Source organism: Mastomys coucha, unplaced genomic scaffold (genome assembly GCF_008632895.1).
Source record: "Mastomys coucha isolate ucsf_1 unplaced genomic scaffold, UCSF_Mcou_1 pScaffold5, whole genome shotgun sequence".
NCBI classification, from domain to species: domain Eukaryota; kingdom Metazoa; phylum Chordata; class Mammalia; order Rodentia; family Muridae; genus Mastomys; species Mastomys coucha.
Window position 1 is genome coordinate 68621535 of NW_022196911.1, and position 17254 is coordinate 68638788.

Here is a 17254-nt window from a genome sequence, read left to right on the forward strand (position 1 = left end):
CATACACTAGTCTTGGATTTAAAAAATTTTGTGCTGCCTTTCATATTGAATTAAAGACTGGAATTCCCATAATCCACAAGGACAAGACATAGTAGAACATTCACATCAGATTTTAAAAGCTCAAATACAAAAATTAAAGGGAGGAACATGGTATCCTATGATACCAAAAACTATTTTATCTCATTCCCTTTTTATTTTAAATTTTTTGAATGTGGATATTAACGGAGTGTCTGCTGCTGATCGACACTGGCATCCTTCTTATACAATGTATCCTCCTGTTTTATGGAAGGATCCTTTAGACAACTCATTACATGGCCTGTTTCCAGTTTTAATATGGGGGCGAGGGTACGTTTGTGTTTTCTTTACAGATTCTCCTAATCCTCGGTGGACATACCTGAAAGGTGTGTCTGGCATGCCAAAAAGCAATACAACAAAACTGAAGGCGAAGATGCAGAGAATGACCATTCGCCCCAGAGTGAGGAGAAATAGCAGAAAGCATCTTAAGAAGTGGTTGGCTGTCTTGGCTCATGTTCTCCAGCATTTTATGGCTTCTCCAGCTTAAAGCAAAAGCTAAGATTTATTAAGAGTTTATCTTTTAGATTTCCTTCTTTACATGATGTTGTTTCTTTTGGAATAGGGATTGTATTGATTTTATTTGTTATTTTAGTGTTTTTATCCACAATGCCTTGCTGTATGTGCATAATCATTAATCGTTTAAATAGAACCACGTTGGAGGTGAAAAGGATGAAAATGCATGCTGAACAAGATGAACTTCCAATGAAGACTTTTAAATAAAATAAAACAGGGTGAAATGTGGTGGAAATGTTCTTTAGCATAGGGGAAGATTTAGGGGTGGCCCCTCTGCTGAATGGTGGGAATGTTCTTTGGCATAGGGGAAGATTTAGGGGTGGCCCCTCTGCTGAAAGGCAAGGAGGGGGCACCTTCACATAATCTCCCCGCAGCCGAGGGCATGACTGCTCCATGAAGGAGGCGGCACCTTCTGATAATCTCCCTGCAGCTGAGGACATAACTGCTCCATGAACCCAAGATGTTTTGGAAGTAATTCAAGGCTACTGAGAGCTGTGCGTGCAAGGACTAAAGAAACAGACCTCATGCACCTGGGCATGGGGAAAAAAAATTTGCTGTAAGATATGAAGAAGTGGGCATGCTTTTGCCGTGAGAAGGTGCTCAGAAACTGTGCTATATGATTGTTGTTAAATTCTATTTTTAGTCTTACTGAGTTTTACTATATAAGATTTCTTGCATTAAAGTTTATTGCCATTGCCAGCAGAGTGGTGGTCCTCTCGTTCTCATTCAGTCACCCTCTCTACTTCAGCCTCACCCTTGTTGGCTAGCTCTGACAGGAGACTGAGAAGGTGGGTTCAGGTATTCATAAAGATCATCTCCCAAAATGATTTAGCTTTGACTCCCAATATTAATTAAGAAAAAAGCTTGGCCTATAATACATATACAGGCAAGTACATACATCATAGCTTGATGAAGTGTCTACAAATTGCACACATTCATCCTCCAGAACAAGAAATGAGAATTTCTAATACCCAGGAAGCTCCATTCTACCTGACTCCAGTCTCTTGACCCTGAGGCTATCCACTGCCTGACACCATGGATTCACTGCTTTGTATTTTATGTTCAAGGAAACTTAAAAAGCCCATTTTTTTTTTTTTGTGTGTGTGTGTGTTTAACTTCTTTTGCCTGAAATTCTTGACTTTCATGTATTTTTACAAATGGATACCTTTATTTAGATGTCTACATCTAAACTAACTTATCGTGTCTGTTCTTCTGGGAGTCTGCAGATCAAGCAAAGCTCAGGGTCTTTGCACCAGACCTGCTGTTGGGACTATGTCTTTCATTGTGGTGTATGCTGGCCTCAGCCATAAAGCTGAGATAGATAGATAGATAGATAGATAGATAGATAGATAGATAGATAGATTTGATCACACTGTGAACCCCAAGATTATGTTATTTATTGAAAAAGTGTTTTTAGTTTTGGTGTGGTTCAACCTTAGCATACAGCTTTAATCCCTCTATCTAGAATACAGATGGGCCCTTAGTACACACCTTTAATCTCAAAGAAGTTAAATTTAGTTTGTAGAAGGAAGCAACCATGTTTGAATGTGATTTCTAATTGAGTGGCAGACAAAGTGACGAATCAGAGAAAGATTTGACAGAATGAGTCAGAGACAGAATATGCCCAACTCTCTTGAGAAGAAAGAGAAAGGGAAAGTATTTAAGAGAGCACAGAGGCCAGGTGATAGTGGTGCACGCCTTTAGTCCCAGGACTTGGGAGGCAGAGGCAGGCAGATTTCTGAGTTTGAGGCAAGCCTGGTCTACAGAGTTAGTTCCAGGATAGCCACGGCTATATAGAAAAACCCTGTCTTGACAAAAACAAAACAAACAAAGAGCACAGAGAGAGAGAAAAAAGAGGAGGAAAAAAAGGAGAATAAAAGAAGACAGTTTTACTAGGACAGGAGTACAAAGGTTGCAGAGAGGGGGGAGGGAGGGAGGGATGGAAGGAGGGAAGAGAAGAGAAGAGAAGAGAAGAGAAGAGAAGAGAAGAGAGAGGGAGGGAGGGAGAGAGAGAGAGAGAGAGAGAGAGAGAGAGAGAGAACAAGCTAGACACAGATGAAGACAAAATGAGCCAAAGAAAAAGAAGGAGCCAGAAGATTGGAACATATTGCCAAAGTTATTTTGAGGCCAAGCAGTGCAATATTTAGGAGAGGCTGAGAAAGAGGCCAGGTTGACTCAATCAGTGAGGAGTTTGAGCTAGAACAGCTGAGTTGAACCAGCCAGCCAGAGATCAGAAAGAACAAGAAAGGGTGAGCTTATTCAGCAGTAAGTCTTAGAGGCTGAAAACTTTCTAGATCTAGGTAAGACTGTGAAAGGCTAAAGCTCCCAGGACTAAGGCTAGGTTAGATGGAGACAGTAAGCTTTGAAGAAAACTATGCCAAGAGAATAAAAATCCTTTTACGTGTGTGTGTCTGTGTGTGCGGATGCTTGTGCCAGGGGCTGAAGCTAAAGCCTCATGTATGTTACTGAGAACTCTGTCATTTCCCAAAATGTTTTAAAGTAAGGCTGATAACGCCTATCCGTGGATGTGGCAGGGCCTTAAAATTCTTTAGAACTTCTCCGTTCTCAGAACGACCTTTGCCTCAGGCTTCTTTTTTTGGCACCTGACTATACATTATACCCTATTATTACTGACCATGGTTACGCTGTAGGACTGACCCCAGAAGCTATTCATCCTATTGGATGGATGAAAGCTTCCAAACTATACTGCAGAAAATCCTTTTTTTTTGGTTTTCGAGACAGGGGTTCTCTGTCCTGGAACTCACTCTGTAGACCAGGCTGGCCTCGAACTCAGAAATCTGCCTGCCTCTGCCTCCCAAGTGCTGGGATTAAAGGTGTGAGCTACCACTGCCCGGCAAAAATACTGATCCTTGAAGAGTGCAATAAAGCCCAAACCACAGATTTCTAGGATGATGGAATGGGACAGCCCAAGTGACTTACTTCCACAAGCTCTTAACTAACATATGTTTTGTTGCCTAGCACTGCTTTATGTTTACGCATTAGCGAAGGTCTGTTACTTACTTCATCAGGAAGCTCCACAATAGTAAGATTTTTTGAACTAAATGTGATTTCAAAAGTGATCACCAAGGTTACATTTAGTGGATGCCTATGGAAGGAAGATAAGAGCCTTGTTACTGCTGGGAAGTTGGACCGTGTAAGATAGCAATCAACCCTCTGGATCTCACAACCAGGCCTTCATTTCTCTAGAAATCAGCACCGGCAAGGGCAATGTGCTCAGCTTATATATGTCCAACCTCCAGGATTTCCAACACCACAGAAGCCCTGTTCTGCTCCCCTCCAGTCTCCTGACCCCGAGGATAACCACGACCCTGACATCACGGAGTTGCTGTTTTTATATGTTATACACAGATGATCTGACAGCTCAGAGTTTTTTGTGTCAGGTATCTTTTGCATGATTTTATGTTTACTTTCATTGTTCTCCATTATCTAGATATTTGCCCCTAAACTGAGAGAATTAAGAGGTGGAACCCTGTTCCTGCTCTATCAGGAGACTAGATGTCCCTTTGGGGTTAGGTGGGGTGGAATCCTGGTTATGAATAACAGGGGTCAGGGGGTAAGGCCTATGGTTTTCTGTCCCAGTGGGAAAGGCTCCTTTGATAGAGTTAGGCCTGAGCAGGGTGTGGTGTGAAAGCCAGCAGGGACTGAAGGAGATGTTCTCTGGGAGCAACCCATGGGAGTCTCAAATGTGGGAAGCCATTTAAGGATTCCAAAGAGGTGGAGGTAAGCAGATAAGCTGGATGGTTTACAGGAGATAGGTGTGCACGGCCCAGAGGACAGAGCAGCAGGTCTGTGAGGAGGCTTGGGCACCAAAGCTTGGGTTTGAGATCAGGCTTTCCAGAGCAGGTGAGGAGTAAAGGATGTTGTGTTGGCTGGGAGCCATAGGCACGGTGGGGCAGCGAAGGCCATGGCTGGGAGCCATAGGGACGGTGGAGCAGCGAAGGCCATGGCTGGGAGCCGTAGGCACGGTGGAGCAGCGAAGGCCATGGCTGGGAGCCGTAGGCACGGTGGAGCAGCGAAGGCCATGAACATAGATGAATATCTTTTGGTGGAGGGTAAACCAAGCCAGGACCTTCAGGCCGAAACCAGTAGGTGTCAGCAAGTTGGACAAAGGCAAAGTGTAAGCTGGGACAAGTGGGACCCTTTGATACTGTCACTTTGTCCGCTTTGGCAAGCGATCTCAGCAGCGCTGTGGTGCTCAGGGGTTCAGCTCCTTGCCCCTTCATCTTTAGGGTTTTGCTCAAATATTTATTCTTGGGAAGGGTCTTGAAGTCTGGCATCACCTGTGACCTCCTTTCCAGAGGGAAGAGCTCATGTTCCATCCAGGCTCTGTACATGTTTGACTCTGGGACCCTGCTCTGAGGCCCTGGACTTGGACCACTCTTTTTTTAAGTCCTACAACAGAGATGTAAGAACATCACATGCAGACTGTGCCAGAGGGGCTGAGGACAGAACTGGGCCTGAGTACTTACCCAGTGGTGATGCTGACGTTGGTTGAAGTACCATTTTCCAGCTTCACAGTGGGAGGAGCAGTGAGACTGACAGTAGACTCTGAAAAGACCCAAGTCAATGACATGAGTCACCATCATGCCAGAGAGCTCTCAGCCCACAGGGAGAAGTGGGCACTGGGCCTCTGCCATCTGAACTCACCAGCCCCTGCTCAGTCCTGCTTCCTAGGTCTACTTCCAGGCATATGTTGTGCTCTTCCCATCTCTGCAACCAGGGCCAGATGGCCACAGGCTAGAGCAGGAAGTGCTGGGACTTCCTCCTCCTTCCCCTCTGTGAACAATCTGAGTTCCCCAGAAATAGTTTAGGAACTACAGAGCCCAAAAGTTATTAAAAAAAAAAAAAAAAGAAATCCAAAGCAACATCTGTGTTTGGAAAGGGCAGACTAGAACCATCTACCTCAGCAGGGGGACAGCGGATGGGTCCCCTCTGAAAACTTGGTTTGGTCTCCTTCCTGCATTCTGAGATGGGCACAAGGCCTGGCTGACATAGTTCTAAAGAACCTTCTGGGCTTTCCTGCAGACTCAGCTCAACCCATGCATGGTTGCTTTCCTGAGGCTGTCTGCCTGCTGGGGACTGGAACGGCGAGGGACATACGCTTTTCACTATCAGGGCTTGCTTCTTGGCGTTAAGGTGCTAACCCAGGAGGAGGAGGACAAACAGGCTGCCAGCATGAAGGAAGCAGGTTTGGGTGTTAGAAAACCATTCTGGGGTGAGGGGAAGACTGGGAATGCAGCTCGGAGGAGGTAGGATATAAGGGCAGTGTTCCTAAGACCCTGAATCCAATCTCCAGCATCAAAAAAGACAGGAGATCAAGTACTCCAGCACACTGTGGTCCCAGGGCATGGCTGGCTGGCTTCCCTGAGTAATTTCTGTATTCTTTGACCTCCCCTGTCATTGTGCCATCCTCAAATATGCTCAGTGCTTCATGACATACCTGCCCCTCTCACAGACTTCAAGGATATGCATATCCTAGAAGTCATGATCAGGGATCCAGACCAGGAGAGGAGAGGGCATCTTATGTATTGGAAGAAGTGTTCAGTATGGTAAAGATGGCTCTCACAGGGATAGAAGCTGCTGGCCTCTACCTAGAACCCTCCACAGCAGGGATGAAGAACCAGGACCTGATGTTTCAGAGCTCAGACTGGAAGGAGGAGCTTCAGTGTCTCCTCCAACCTCCTCAACTGGTCTCTCTCCTTGGTGTTTCCACCGATTGTTTTTACTCCTCTGCATGGACATTTCCTGGGAGAGTCACCTCACATCCCCAGGTGCTCACTAGCTTGAAACTCATACTTTGGGGTTCGGCTCTGCCACATCTGAACTGCTTTCTCCAGCTTGGTCCCCATGTATAAATGCAGATGCTGGCTGTCCCCAAGTTGCAAGTCTCCCAGATGTGACTCTTCATAGTACACAGTCTCAAGACCCTTCACCTGGATGGATGACTCAGGACAGATTGGTCCCTGTAGCCTTCAATTAATTTTTTTCCCATAGCCCACAAATACCTTAACCCTGTTACCCTCCTGCCTCAGCCTCTCACGTAGCTGACATTATAGGTCTAAGCCACCGCTATTGGCTAGTGCCCACTCTGCACCCCACCTCACCCTAGCCATTGCTGCTGGTACTTTTGGGACTGGGGGAGTGAGGTTTCACTATGTTGCCAAGTCTTCCTGGGACACATGGACACTACTGATCTTCCTTTCTCAGCTTCTAGAGTGCTGGGACTACAGGCACACTACCATTTCTGTTACTCTCTCAATCCCCACTTGATAATGATCTCGACAATGAACAATTTTCAGTCCTATTTTAAGTCAAGGAAACTCCCTCTAAGAGTAAAGGAGCTCTGCCCACATAGTAACTAGAAACAACTAAACAAAGACTCAAAGCTTCTTTCATTGGGTTCAAAGCCCAGGCTGATACTAGACTGAGCTGCCACAACTCCACTCAGAGTCAGAAACGACACTCAGAGTCAGAAACGACAAACTCTGGAGGACTTTTCTGTTGATCTCTTGTCCTTGATGCTGATGCCCCCAACAGAGAAGAAAAGTCTGGCAGAGTGAGGCTGGGATCCACTCCAATCTCAGGTTCTTACTTTTACAGTACCTTTCACTGTTCCTTCACAGAGAAGGGGTGAATGGAGTCCCTATTCCAGTCCTCCATCTGCGAAGCTCTCTACCTGGACTGAGTCTCAGTTTATCCTCTGTGTAATCTGAGTCCAAGCAGGATTTGCCATTATCTCCTAGGTAGAATCCATCATGTGCTCATGCACTCATGCACACCCAAGCGCAGGCACTCACTTCCCAGAGAGGCAGATTCAGTAGAGTCTGTAGGGCTGAGTGTGGCTATGGCATTCCTCTGAAGAAAGGTGGCATGACCAGGCCTCAAGGTCTGAGGTCGTTTCCCCTGCATCCTCCCGCCCCCTTCTTCAGAGATTACTTCTCTATGAGGTGTGGCTTCAAAAGAACATGATTGACAGTTACCAAACCTGGATGAGCTGCTCAGATGAGCAGTTCCATGGCCATCAAGAGGACAGACAACCATAATGGTGGATATAGACAGTGTGTGCAGCTTCATGGAACGTGTGTAGGATTTCTAGGGTATGCCCTAGGTTTGCTAGAAATTGTTAGTGAGGGAATTCAGGGTACATTTGCTTTGGAGTAACAACCTATCTGATGATCTGGGCACTGTGAATTCTAAACACAGCTATTTACAGGAGGGAGAAATGTCTTCGGTATTGCAAGGATATCTGGGATGACAACAGCACTTGATGTATAAATACCAGCAGTGTGCTTCCTGTGTGGCTTGGGATGTTGTAGCCAGTTCCAATCTCCTCTAAGGGAGAAGTATTTTCTCTTACAGTGTGGGGCCAGGTAGACTTTTCTTGTGTCTGTATCTGGGAGAACTAGGTACAAGGCCTCCCTAGTGTCTCCTGGGGCCTATAACCCTTTCTGCAAGGCCCAGAGGGCAGAAGCCCAGGCTATTCTTTACAGATACTGTCTCTGCTTGGTGAGACTCTGAGAGTGAGCCATCCAGGCTGACTAGAGAACCAACTGTTACCTGTGCTAATACCAAGAAGGCAAGAGGTACCCCAGGGTAAAATGCCAATTATGCTTGGGACCATCTGGCTCTTTGTATAATGTCCCTACACCAGAACTGGGTCTGGCTACCTCTCTTGAGTGGCAGGCCAACCATAAGTTGTCTGGACAGCACCAAACCTTTGGTGACAAAGAGGCTACTCTTTACAAATAAACCTTGAAGTTTGGTTCTTGAGGAAAAAAAAATTATATTATATAAATAGTATGAGAAGAAAATTACATCCCTAACAAAATTAAAACCCACCACAATATGCCTAGATATGAAAAGCTGAAAAAAACATACTATTAATACAATAAAGGCATTAAATTAAAAAAAGGTTACTCTTTCCACTATTTCCTTCTAACAAAGCCGAGAAGCCATTCTTAAACTTACCACATTTCTCTGTGAACTTCAAGAGGAAAAGGGTCAAAATAAGCAGCCAATTCTTCATCATGTTCTTTGCTTTCTCAGAACTAGGAAGAAAAGAAGAGCAAGAGAGAGGCATGTTAAGGTTGGATTAGTTCAGCTCTTGATGGACAACATGCTTCCTCACCCATGACAGTGAGACAGTTCATAAAGGGCTTCTCCTCCATACCTCTGACCTCACAGGCCTGGCATCACAACCTCTGGGAAGGAGGCCCTGGAGAGGACCTATCTAGGTTTCATGTAATGGGTAGAGCCACTCAGAGCAGCTATATGGGTTGTGTAAAGTCCTACTCTGAGGATGTGAGCACAGGTCTGCACTTTTCCCTCAACTGCTTTCCTCAGCCAGTTAACAGGAAAACCAACCAATCAACTAACATTCTCCCCAACCCCCCACATTTCACTGGCAATGTTCTTCTCTTAAAACAAACAAACAAACAAACTGTGGGCTGGAGAGATGGCTCAGAGGTTAAGAGCACTGCTGCTCTTCCAGAGGTCCCGAGTTCAATTCCCAGTACCCACATGATGGCTCCCAACCATCTGTAAGGAGATCTGGTGTCCTCTTCTGGCCTGCAGGCATACATGCAGGCAGAATGGTATATACATAATAAACAATAAAAATCCCTTCCCTAGTTTCTCTGAAGCAGATATGGACTGTGAAATTCACTCTGTCAGTGCTAAAGGCTCAGACATCCTGAAGGAGAAACCCCCGAACAGATGGCGCTCACAATGCTAAAAAGATCAGTTGGTCAAACACACAACTAGGCTTGTAAAAAGTTACAAGGCAGAAGTTACAAGACTGGCCATGCCCATCTTCTGGTATGTGTGTGTGTGTGTGTGTGTTTTAACCATCTTCCCCACTTCAATCAGATGGCACACTTTCAAGAGCCTCTACTATCCCCCACTCAAGAGCAACCTGGAATCAGAGATCTCCTGTGGCAGCTTCCCTTTGTCAGGTGTCTGAGGTAGTCTTGTATTTGGTCCACAACCTGGAGCTTCCTCTGTAGAAAAACTCTGCTAATTAAGGTCAGAGTCCACCATGACTGGATAGCTTATGGGGTCAGCACAGTGGGGCTTCTCATTCTCTGACCTTGTCTGGGGAATTCAAAGCCCCAACACAGGCCCCTACCCGACAAATGCCACAGAGCCTTAGTAAGATTACAGGATCAATTTCTTTCCTCTTGATAAGAACCTGTTCAGTGAGCACCTGAGATTCCCGAAATGCTTCCCCATGCTAATAGGGCATTTTACCCTAAGCCCTCAGCCAATGACCTTTGCCCATCCTGGATGTTCCTACCTTCAGTCCCCAAAACTTTATAAGCTGATCTTGGAGTGGTCATTCACCATACCTACTCACAGGGCTTCCAAAACCATGCCCATCTCTCTTTGTCTCTACTCCCACTGCCCCAGTGGACCTGATTGGCCACAATCCACGAGAGTGGGGAGACACACATTCCTGAAGGGATAGCACAGTTTGGACTAGGAATATGCTCCCTGGAGATGAACTATCCAAGTCCCAGGTTTTCCATTTACTTGTATGATTTTGGAATACTTATTAACCCATGCTTCCTAATGGGGAAACAGGGACAGTGGTATTCACACCACAGAATTACAGTGAGATGAAATATCAGGCATACATTCTCAAAGGTGCTAAAACGGGCTCTGGAGATCTGAAAAATAGCTGTAACTACTGCTTATCTCTCTCCCAAACGTCATAATACAAAAAATAGAGCTTACCAGCTGTATTAAAAGTTTAAGGAGGCGGATTGATAAGATAAAAAAAAAAAGTTGAGAAACAATGATGTAATGTTATTACTACTACCACCCAGGGCTCCCAGCAAGCATAGGTAGTTATTTTCCTCAATATTACTGAAAAGGCAAGACCCGTATCCTCTCTTTCTCTGGGGGAATCAACAGGAGCTCCTGGAACGGTCCTATCGGCATCTACCCCTCAACCCCAAGCTACCTGCACATTCCCAAGGCAGATTCAGGCAGCGCCACATAAGGCAAGCAAACACCCTGGTCCTACAACCTGGGGATGTGCGGGCCAGGGTTGGGGCCAGAGGCTAGAAACCCAGGCGCTGCTGAAAGTGGCTAGATTCGCGGTAGGATGCCCCTCTGAGGCGCGGGGCTAACATCTGTTGGGGTGGGTGGTGTCCTACCAGAAAAAGGGTTAGCTGTCTCGATCGCGATGGTTCTCACCTGACAGCTTCCCAGGCCTGGTGGACGAACTTCACCGAGAAAGCAGCAATCTTGTACCAGATACCGCTTAAGAATGTAAGGGACTCTTTGGGCTCCGCTGACTTTGTGTTAAAGCGGGGCCAGCTGTCACCTGACCTGAACCACCTGACTTGAAGCCGAGAGCCTCGTGCAGGGAGCTCTGGAAGTTGTAGTTTTCACGAGTCATAGGCGGATAACGCTTGGTAGGCTTGTGGGAAGGGTGGAAGGGCAGAAGAGCATAGGCACTTTGGCAGGGACAGAAGCTAGGATGTGAGGGGAGATCTAGTCTCTTGTAGGGGAGGGAGGGCTCTCGAGGTTTCTGTTGTCTCTCTGAAATCCTGTGCTCCTGGCTGAAAGACCCTGGGACGCCAGGCACTGTCCCGGAACCTCTGACCAATAGATCCCGCCTTCTGTCGTCTCTCCACCTATCGCCGGAGGCCGCTGCGAGGAGCGCGCGGTGTCTGATTCCCTCGACCAATAGGAACGGTGAAAAGATTGACAAGGAAGCTCCGCCCCCTTCCTGCCCTCCCGGGTGAAGTGTGCCTCCGGCGTGCTGTGCAAGCCAGCCGAGCTGTGCTGTCACCGCTGCCATGGCTTCGCGACCCGTCACTCTCGGTATCGACTTGGGCACCACGTCCGTGAAGGCCGCCCTGTTGGAGGCTGCACCCGGCCACCCATCCGGGTTCGTGGTGCTGGCGAGCTGCGCCCGGGCTGCGAGGGCAGAGACCGAGAGCGCGGCGGCCGGGCCCCAGGTGAGGCAGAGCCCTGGAGCCGCCGTCCCCGGACGACCCTGGGCAACACCTTTCCGCGAAGAAGTCCCCCTGACTGCCCAATCTGTCGGACCTCCAAGGCCTGCTGCCTTTTCCTCCAGGTCCTCAGAGCCTGCTGCAGTTCAAGCTAAGCCGTTAGATTTTGCCCAGGGAGCTTTCCCACCTGTTGACACTGATCTTCCCGCTCTCAGGCTTTTCTGGGGCCCCTGACCATGGCGCTGGATCCCTCTACTCTCCGCCCATCACTTTTTGTACTTTGAGCTGAGAGGACTTGCTTTCAGAGTGATAACCACAGGCCTGACTATCACGCTCGCCGCTCATGGCCCAGTGCCCTCTAGTTCAGGCAACATTCCCCACCCCCAACCCCAGGCAGGTTGTGCTTTGGAAACGAGATGTAGAATTAGGCTCACCTCATTCCGCAGAAGTGCAAGTGAACTGATAATTTCACTTGGTTACTCAAAGAATTCCCGCTCCAGCCGAGAGTCTCTGGGGGAAAGTTGTCAGGGCAGGTGGGAAGACACTGAGATAAGCTGATTGAGTTTTAAAAAAAGAATCAGACTGATGATTAGACACTACGACCACTGGCTTTTGAAAACTAGAAGATAGAAAAGTACATATCCAGGGGTCCACAGGATGGTTCAGCAGTAATAACAATTGCTGAGTGAGCCTGGTGACTGAATTCTATCTTCAGAACCCATCATGGAGGGAAAGAACTGACTTCTTAAAAGCTCCCCCCTGACTGCCACATGTGCCCCATGACAGGCACGTGTGTGTGTGTGTGTGTGTGTGCACACACATACATGTATACACATAAACACATATACATATTAACACACACTATATAAATATATACACATATAGTATATATATACATACACATACACACACATATATATATACATAGACACATATGCATGCTATATATATTCATACACATGCAGTATATATACACACATGTATATATATACACACACTAAATATATATACACATTATATATATATATATACACATACACACACAAACATCTTTAAAACAAACCTAATGAATTAAAGACAATGGATTCTGTTGGGAGATGATGTAAATAGGCTCAGAATGGCCTCAGATTCCACTCATGTTAGTTTCCTGAAAGGGCCAGTTTATAGTCAGTGAATTTACAGATATGAATGTCAAGGTGAGAGGTCAACCTCTCACTTTTTTCTTGGTCTCCACTTGTTCCCTGATCTGAACTAGGTGGCCACTAAGGCTTTCTCCAGCCAGAAACTTGGCTTGAGTGCAGTACCCCACAGTTGAGCTTCATGTCTCAAACACTCTTGCTAAGGGTCTGTATTCAGTTCTTTGGGGGTTCAGAATCTACTTTGCTAGGGTGTGTTACAGAAGATAAAGATTGTGGGAGCACTTCTAATTTTCCCAGAGGCCTTCGCATTTAATTTGGTTGGGGCCTCAGGGCATTTTAGAATGACCACTTGACTTCATGAATTATAACATGAAGAAATTGGCTCTGATCCTGGGGAAGTAAGGAGCTGGGCCAGGATTATAGTACAGTAGGTTCAGGCACTGCCCGTTTCTCATGAAATTGATCTCTCCCCCTACCTCCCCACCCTGTTAGGAGATAGGGTCTTGCTGGCCTCAAACTTGGATCTTCCTCACATGTTCCACCCCATGCAGCTAAAATACAAGGTTTTGGAGGGAGACAGAGTCTTAGCTGCTTGTCTCTGGCTCAGGCTCCTCAGTTGTAGGGTACGGAGATGGGTGGCTTTGAATGAGTTGCTGAGCACTTTTTTCAAGTCTGGAGTTCTAGGGCCTGAACTGGGTATGGACCCACTGATGTTTTCAACTAAGAAAGAGCAGCAACAATGGCTTTCCTGTTACAGTATGGGTGTGCCCATTGTCCCAGGGCTGTCCGTGGTCCAGCTCAACCCTAAAATGAACACAACCTCCTTGTCTTTACTTCGAGCTGGCTCATTTTCCTCCTCCGTGCTCTCTACCCACACAACTCACTCACCCTGGACCCACTTTAAACAGAGGCCCTCTGTCCTGAGATGGTGTGCCATCTGATGGCCGTTTGGGGGACTTTTCAACTACCACTGTCTGTAACAGAGATGCAAATCACAAATGTGGGCCACACATGTAATTATCAGCTTTCGAGTAGCTATTTTAAAAGAAGTAAAAGGAATGGGTAAAATTAATTTAATTTAAAAGTTTCTTATTTATTTATTTATTGAGAGGCAGAGTCTCACTATGTAAACCTGGCTGGCTAGGAACTTGCTATGTAATAAAGTTTTACCTGCTTCTGCCTTCTGAGTGCTGGGATAAAACTAATTTTCATTATGTAGTTTTACTTACTGTGTATAAAATATCATTTTAACATTCGATAGTAGAGATGTGTTAATGAGATATTATGCATTATTCATATTAACTCTGAACTAGGGTGTGTGCACTTAGATGCTCATGTGTATGTGTATGCATGCATAGGCCAGAGGCCAACCTTGTACTGTATTCCTTAGTCCTCAGGGTTTTTTAAAAAATATTTATTTATTTATTTAATGTATATGAGTACACTGTAGCTGTACAGATGGTTGTGAGCCATCATGTGGTTGCTGGGAATTAAACTCAGGACCTTTGCTTACTCTGGCCCCGCTCGCTCTGGCCCAAAGATTTATTTATTATTATACACTGTGTAAGTACACTGTGGCTGTCTTCAGACGCACCAGAAGAGGGTGTCAGGTCTCATTACGGGTGGTTGTTGAGCCACCATGTGGTTGCTGAGATTTGAACTCAGGACCTTCAGAAGAACAGTCAGTGCCCTTACCCGCTGAGCCATCTCTCTAGCCCTAGTCCTCAGGTTTTATTCATGACCAACTCTGTCCCTTTTAAAGTACCTCTTGCTGGCCTGGTGCTGGCCTGGAGGTTGGCTGTTGCTCCAGAGCCCCAGGGATCTGCCTATCTCTGCCTCCCCAGTGCTAGTATTACAAGTACACAGCATAGCACCAGACTTTTTAAAACATGGGTTCCAGGGATTAAACTCAGGTCCTTGTGCTTGTATGGCAAGTGCTTGACTGACCTCCATCTCCTCGGCCCTCAGGTGTAACTTATACATATGAAACATTTCAGTTCAGACTGGACACATACGGTTAATGGCTGCCATTTGGACTGTGTCCTAAAGCAATGCCCCCTCTACTTACTTCTTTCACCACTCCCCTCCCTGTCTTCCTTCCTCCGTGGAGATCACGCACAGGGGTGGACCTCCTTTGTGTCTCTTTCACTGCTGTCTACTTTGGCTGCCACAGTGACGGACTTCTTGTTAGGGTCTGGGGCTGGCTGCTTGGGACATGCTCTCTACACAATCCACTCCATCCCCGGCTCACCCTGGCTTATCTTCCTTCTTTGTTCTTCCTTTGTGTTGACCTGTTAGCCTGAGCTATCCTGACCATGCTTCAGTTTGTTCCCAGGAGGATGATATCCCCCAGTTTGGCATCTCTCAGTATACCGAGAATGTTGATACAGTGGAAGTTAGAGGTCCTAGCCTAGTCTCTCCTCACCCCAACACATGGACTTCTCCATTTCTCTTAGTTCTGTCAAGACCAAGCTGCAAGCTGCATATCAGCTCCTTGGGAGGCCGAGGCTGGAAGGGAGATTGCTGGGACAGGAGTTCAGAGCCAGCCTGGGCAATAGGGCAAGATGGCTTCTTCCACTCCCCTCCTTGTCCCCCACAAAGACCAGTCTACAAGGGCGTTAGACCTGCCTTCCATCCCACTTGAAAGCTCACCCTCAGGCTCAGTCGGAAAGACTGAGGGATGTAGCCCTCACGCAGAAACTTCTCTTTCTCGGTGATTAATCTCCATCCTTTGGGTTCATTTGAGTTCTGAAGAGACTCATCTTACCAGCTAATTTCTGCTCCTCCCTTATCATGTAGAACTTTCCAAATTCTCCGTATTCCCTATTCTTTTTTCCTTACTTCTATAAATGAGTGGTAATATAAACTTCACTGGGTCCTTGTTGCCTCTCCTTCTCCCCATGCTGTGATTCATTTATTTATTTATTTTTGTCCTCTTGCTTGTTAATAAATCTATTTGCTTTTTCTCCTTTTGAATCTGTGTGCAGTCATTCATTCCAGCACACCAGGAATGGAGGGGAGGGAGGGGAATTTCACCTGCCACCCTCTGTCTCTAGCCCTACCCTTCCACATTCCTTGTTTGGAGACCCTCTGCTTATTTCTCCTATTGATGGTGGAATCGACTTTTCTCAGCAGAGCTTAATATATCAGCTGAACTGTCCAGCGCTGCGCTTCCTCCCTGAAGGTGGGGAATGGGCCTTTGTCGGATAGTCTCAGGCCAGCACAGCTGGAGCTAGGCAGACCATATTTGGGGAATGATTTTTCTGTCTGAGATCCCTGGAGGCCTTCCCTCATTGGTCCGTCTGTTTGTCTGCCCGTGCCCACCCTGTCCTGTTCTGTTTTTAGGGGCGGGAGCAGGATGTGACTAGAATCATCCAAGCCCTAAATGAATGCCTTGATGCCCTTCCCCGGCAGCAGCTCCAGAGAGTTGGGGGCATCGGAGTGTCTGGACAGATGCATGGCATCGTGTTTTGGAAAGCAGGACAAGGTATGCTGGGTAATGATCTCATGCCGCGGTCACTTACCAGACCAAGAACAGGGCGGCAAGGGGCTCTTGGACCAGGGTCAGGTAGTCCTGGCACGGGCCTAGGGCCTCGCTCCTCAGGACAGCCCAGTATATGCTGTCACCTGTGTTCTGTGTACATTTTGTCTGAGTCAAATGTGTAATGAAGACTCAAACTGTCTGCTTGTGTATCCATGCCTGTTACTTGGGGACAGTCAGAGGAGAAAGTGAGTTTGAATTTTCCTCAGGATTTAATAGAGAGGATTTCCCATAGCTTTCTTTTTATTGTGCCAGGGGCAACAGGATTAGCTGTAACTGGACAAGATGCCAGTGGGAACTGGATTTGAGCATTTAAAAAAAGTATATAAAATTTATTATGCTCATGTGGTGTGTGTGGGTGTGTGTGTGTTCTCATCTATTAGAGGTCTGGGGATGGAATTCAGGTGGTAAGATTTGTCTAGTAAGCACTTTTAGCTGCTCAGCCATCTTGTTGGCCCTGGGTATAGTTTTTTTAATTAATTAATTAATTAATTAATTAATTAATTAATTTTTTAGATTTGGTCTTGTATAGCTTAGGCTGGCCTTGAACTCATTATGTAGCTAACACTAGTCTTGAACTCCTGATCCTCTTGCGTCTACTTCCAACTACCCAGGGTGGTACTTGGAAACCTTTTGTGGTTTCTAGGGATTCGACCCTGGGGCCTCATGTGTGCTAGGCAAGTACTCTATCACTGAACTATGCCCCAGTTCTTTTTAATTTTTTTTTTTTTTTATTTTGAGGTAGTGACTTGATAGATAAATTGCTTAGGCTGGCCTTGAACTCACAGTAGCTCAGGCAGACTGCAAAAAAAAAAAAAAAAAAAAAAAAATTATGACCTTCCTGTCTCAACCTCTTAAGTAGCTGGAATTACAGGTCTGTGCCATCCTTCTTGCCTCCCCCCTCCCCCCCAAACTGGGTAGAGTTTCTAATCCTTACATAATTTCACATAATTTTAGTTGCTATCACTTTAACAGGCAAAACCTCCTCCTCTTCCTCCTCC

General features: G+C 46.3%; 2 protein-coding genes across 7 annotated transcripts in view; one reads left to right on the top strand and one right to left on the bottom strand.

Annotated features, from left to right (window-relative positions):
• The window catches only part of Ctns (cystinosin, lysosomal cystine transporter), a 23807-nt gene extending 12597 nt beyond the window's left edge, over window positions 1-11210 (bottom strand). Inside the window, exons 1-5 of one of the 6 annotated variants that reach the window (XM_031355175.1) lie at window positions 10810-11210; window positions 8578-8657; window positions 5079-5157; window positions 4890-5001; window positions 3610-3694 (exon numbers count right to left, since the gene is read on the bottom strand). In XM_031355175.1, coding sequence (XP_031211035.1) covers window positions 3610-3694; window positions 4890-5001; window positions 5079-5112 — 231 coding nt within the window. In that variant the 5' untranslated portion in view covers window positions 5113-5157; window positions 8578-8657; window positions 10810-11210. The remainder of the gene's footprint in view (window positions 1-3609; window positions 3695-4889; window positions 5002-5078; window positions 5158-8577; window positions 8658-10809) is intronic. The other 5 variants (XM_031355171.1, XM_031355173.1, XM_031355176.1 and 2 more) reach the window with 5 other exon arrangements.
• A 35-nt stretch (window positions 11211-11245) lies between these two features.
• Shpk (sedoheptulokinase) overlaps window positions 11246-17254 on the top strand; it is a 27329-nt gene continuing 21320 nt past the window's right edge. Inside the window, exons 1-2 of the mRNA XM_031355170.1 lie at window positions 11246-11579; window positions 16058-16199. Coding sequence (XP_031211030.1) covers window positions 11418-11579; window positions 16058-16199 — 304 coding nt within the window. The 5' untranslated portion in view covers window positions 11246-11417. The remainder of the gene's footprint in view (window positions 11580-16057; window positions 16200-17254) is intronic.